This window comes from Phytophthora parasitica (assembly GCF_000247585.1).
Source record: "Phytophthora parasitica INRA-310 unplaced genomic scaffold supercont2.13, whole genome shotgun sequence".
NCBI classification, from domain to species: Eukaryota; Oomycota; class Peronosporomycetes; order Peronosporales; family Peronosporaceae; genus Phytophthora; species Phytophthora nicotianae.
The window spans coordinates 450,660-453,701 of NW_008648999.1; the positions used below are offsets into that span (position 1 = coordinate 450,660).

General features: G+C 49.5%; 1 protein-coding gene across 1 annotated transcript; it reads right to left on the reverse strand.

The window, feature by feature from the left end:
• Positions 1 to 34: 34 nt before the first annotated feature.
• On the reverse strand, positions 35 to 1,671 carry PPTG_07852 (hypothetical protein; the record flags this gene model as incomplete). Its single annotated transcript, XM_008902231.1, has 2 exons — positions 35 to 56; positions 89 to 1,671. The coding sequence occupies 2 exons, from the start codon at positions 1,669 to 1,671 to the stop codon at positions 35 to 37; spliced, it is 1,605 nt and encodes a 534-aa protein (XP_008900479.1).
• Between the last annotated feature and the right edge of the window lie 1,371 nt (positions 1,672 to 3,042).

The window sequence follows — 3,042 nt, forward strand, 5'->3', positions numbered from 1 at the left end:
AGCCGCTGCCAGGTGGAATGGCGTGAGTGCGACATCACCGCCCCACTCCTCGAGTTCTTGGGCCACAGCGTAATTACCTCCAACATACGCTAACTGCAATGGTGTCATAGTATTCATGAATCCCGGGTCCGGGATGACTAGTGGATCAGCACCGTGGATTAGTAACTCTCGAGCGATTTCAGCGTGTTCGGCCAAGAAAAGCGGAGGCACGCGGTTGGATCTAAAGGATGCTTGGGCCAGTGTATTTGGACAAGCACCGTGACTCAGTAGCCAGCGTACGGTATCAACCTGTCCGGTGGAGACAGCACAATGCAATGGGGTCATCAGCGTTGTCTGGAAGATGGATACAGCCGTATTCTCCAGACTATTACTCGGTCGCTTTACGAAGATTCGGGCAAAATACCAGAAGAGGCTTCCAGTTGAGAAGTGTACACTGTTGTACTTGTCCAATGCAGTCATGTCAAAGCCGTACTCTTCAAGCAATTCGAGTGCGCGAATATTCCCGTGGTACGCCGCCACGTGCACTGGATTTCGACGCGTTTTCGCGAAAAACTTAAACTTGATCTGAGGTGGAGCGTAAACTTTACGAGGGAAGCCATACTCACTGTCTGTGAGGCCTCTCGCTTGAGCGTAATCGAGAATTTCACGCATTTCCTGTAGGTCACCTCGGCGTGTAGCGTAGTACAGTCGAGTACGTACAACAGCCAACATTTTCTTGGGCATTACCGTCTTGACATCTCGGTTTAAGTCCAAGTTGTGCTTCCGTATATCTCCCGTCTGGTCGCTCTCAGTAAATGCGCCCAGCTGCATCTTGATGTGCTCACGGTAGCGAGCAAAGTAGTAGATGACGATAAATAATCCAACATAGCAGGCAACTCCCCCCACTGTAAACAAGTGCATCGCGTAGCTGTCACAGGCATAAATCGCCCCTGTGAACAGCACCACAGGGAAGTAGAGAACCAACCCTGCATCGTATAGCAAAGCACCAACGGCCAGCAGCTCGCATAGCTGGAAAACAAACCGGCGTCTGATCTTGGGTACGCTTGTGAAGCCACGGTCTCCCTCCTCGAGACTTAGATCACTGTTGTTCGGCTCCAGTACCTCTCGCTTGAAGGGCTCGAAGCTGCGCAGCCCTGACCCAGTCAAGAACAACATAACCGCAACCGGTAGCATGTGATAGATGAGACCAGAGAAGACGATCGTAATTCTGCATCGCTCAAAGTCTTCAGGGTTTCTGGCGCTGAAGTCCACAAGCCACTGTATGATTTTGATATTGTACATCGTCACTCCCCAGGCGAGAGCAACGCTGAGTAGAAATCCTGCAAACACGAGGCGTCTGGCGAAGAACGAGTTGTTCAGGAACCGCGGCCAGAGCCAGAATCTAGGCACGCGGGAGATTTTACCGCGCAGTTCGCGGATATTTGTGTAGTGTCGATGTCGGAATCCTAGGAACGTCGAAGGCGGAGACCGAGCCGACGAGTTCACGTGAGTCTGTGAAGCGATACTAGCGGTCGGTGACCTGCTGGCGACTAAACTGGAAGTCAGCAACGGACTTCGGAGCGTGCGTTGTGAGTCATCTTCGCGAGGAGCTCCGTGGCCGATGAGTGGCCGACGCCGTTGACTCTCCAAAGTTTGAACTTCGACGTCGGTGGAGGAGAATTCCACGACCATGAGGATGCGGTGAGCAGGTACCGGAAACGGTGACGCGCTTCAATCTCAGTTACGTCGGACGAGATGAGAACGACGTCGAGAGTGTTCAGAATGGGAACGCCTGTGTTTGCCACAATTGAACAATGATTATCCACGCTGGGAAGGCACTGGTGTTTACCCTTATTGACCATATGAATCTCTCGGCCGACTCTCGTGTAATTGTGGTACATGTACAATTTGTGGACTACAGTCCATGAATTATAATACATGTATGTACATTAGGCGCATGTTGCTTTCTTGGTTGTCATGGATCACCCGCCGATATATAAGGTGGAACCACGAGGAACCCGCCACATTAGCCACTCTGCCGTAGTAGTATGTATTTCGAAGTGCATCACACATTGGTCCTCAGATAATGGAAGATATGCACTAATTACAAACATAGTACGGAGGCTGTCTCTTTGCGGGGCTCTACAGAAGATACCAATTACAGTAGATCGCATACCTACACAATCTCTCTTTCTTATCAGAGCTACAGGACTTGTACAGTATTTGTGCGACGTGTGACCTGACCCCCCTGTGACCTGCACCAGTAGTGGACATTGTCCACTAGACAGTACCAAGTACTTTCATCTGATACGAAAGCTCAGTCGAACATGGCACTAAACTGCTTCGTTAAACCGACTACAGAAACAACTCAAATGCGTACGATATCACATTAAATCCACCAAAATTTCATAAACAACAGTGAACATTTTAAAAAATGTTATTTAAAAAAAAAAAATGCGTAGCATCCAGGAACCTCAGACAAGTACAATAAGATTAGCAGCACAAGCTTCGTTTGGTGGAGGCATCGTGCTGAGAGGGTGGAGGGGATGCAGTCGACCCATCTTTCAAGTGGTGTTCTTCAGCACTCGATACGTTGTAGCTGCACAATCTTCAAAACTTCATAAACACTCTCCGACTGTGACTAATTGTATCTGATTTCTGTATGCACAGCAGTTCAACCAGTCAATTTGGAACTGTCAGCGATCACGGTTACCCGGATTGGCATCGGGTGACATTCATTTGCTGTCACCATCAACAATAGGTGATTGCACTCCCTTCGCGAAAACGAGATACATGTACAAAAAATATATCTCGCTGACATTGCACTGGATAATGCTAGATGATTACGTTTCCCTCGGACTGGTGTGAGACCCTCACGGGGTGGATGTAGTCCTCAACCACTTCTAAATTTCATCTCCGCTCAAAATTGCCAGCCGCTTCGACACTCCCAGCATGCAGCTTGGCCACTTTGAACGACCCCATTCAAGACTGAGTGACAGTGTGATCGGCCACGTACTGCCACGTGGGCGACCAAGACACACGACAGGCGATGCAGGTCTTCGG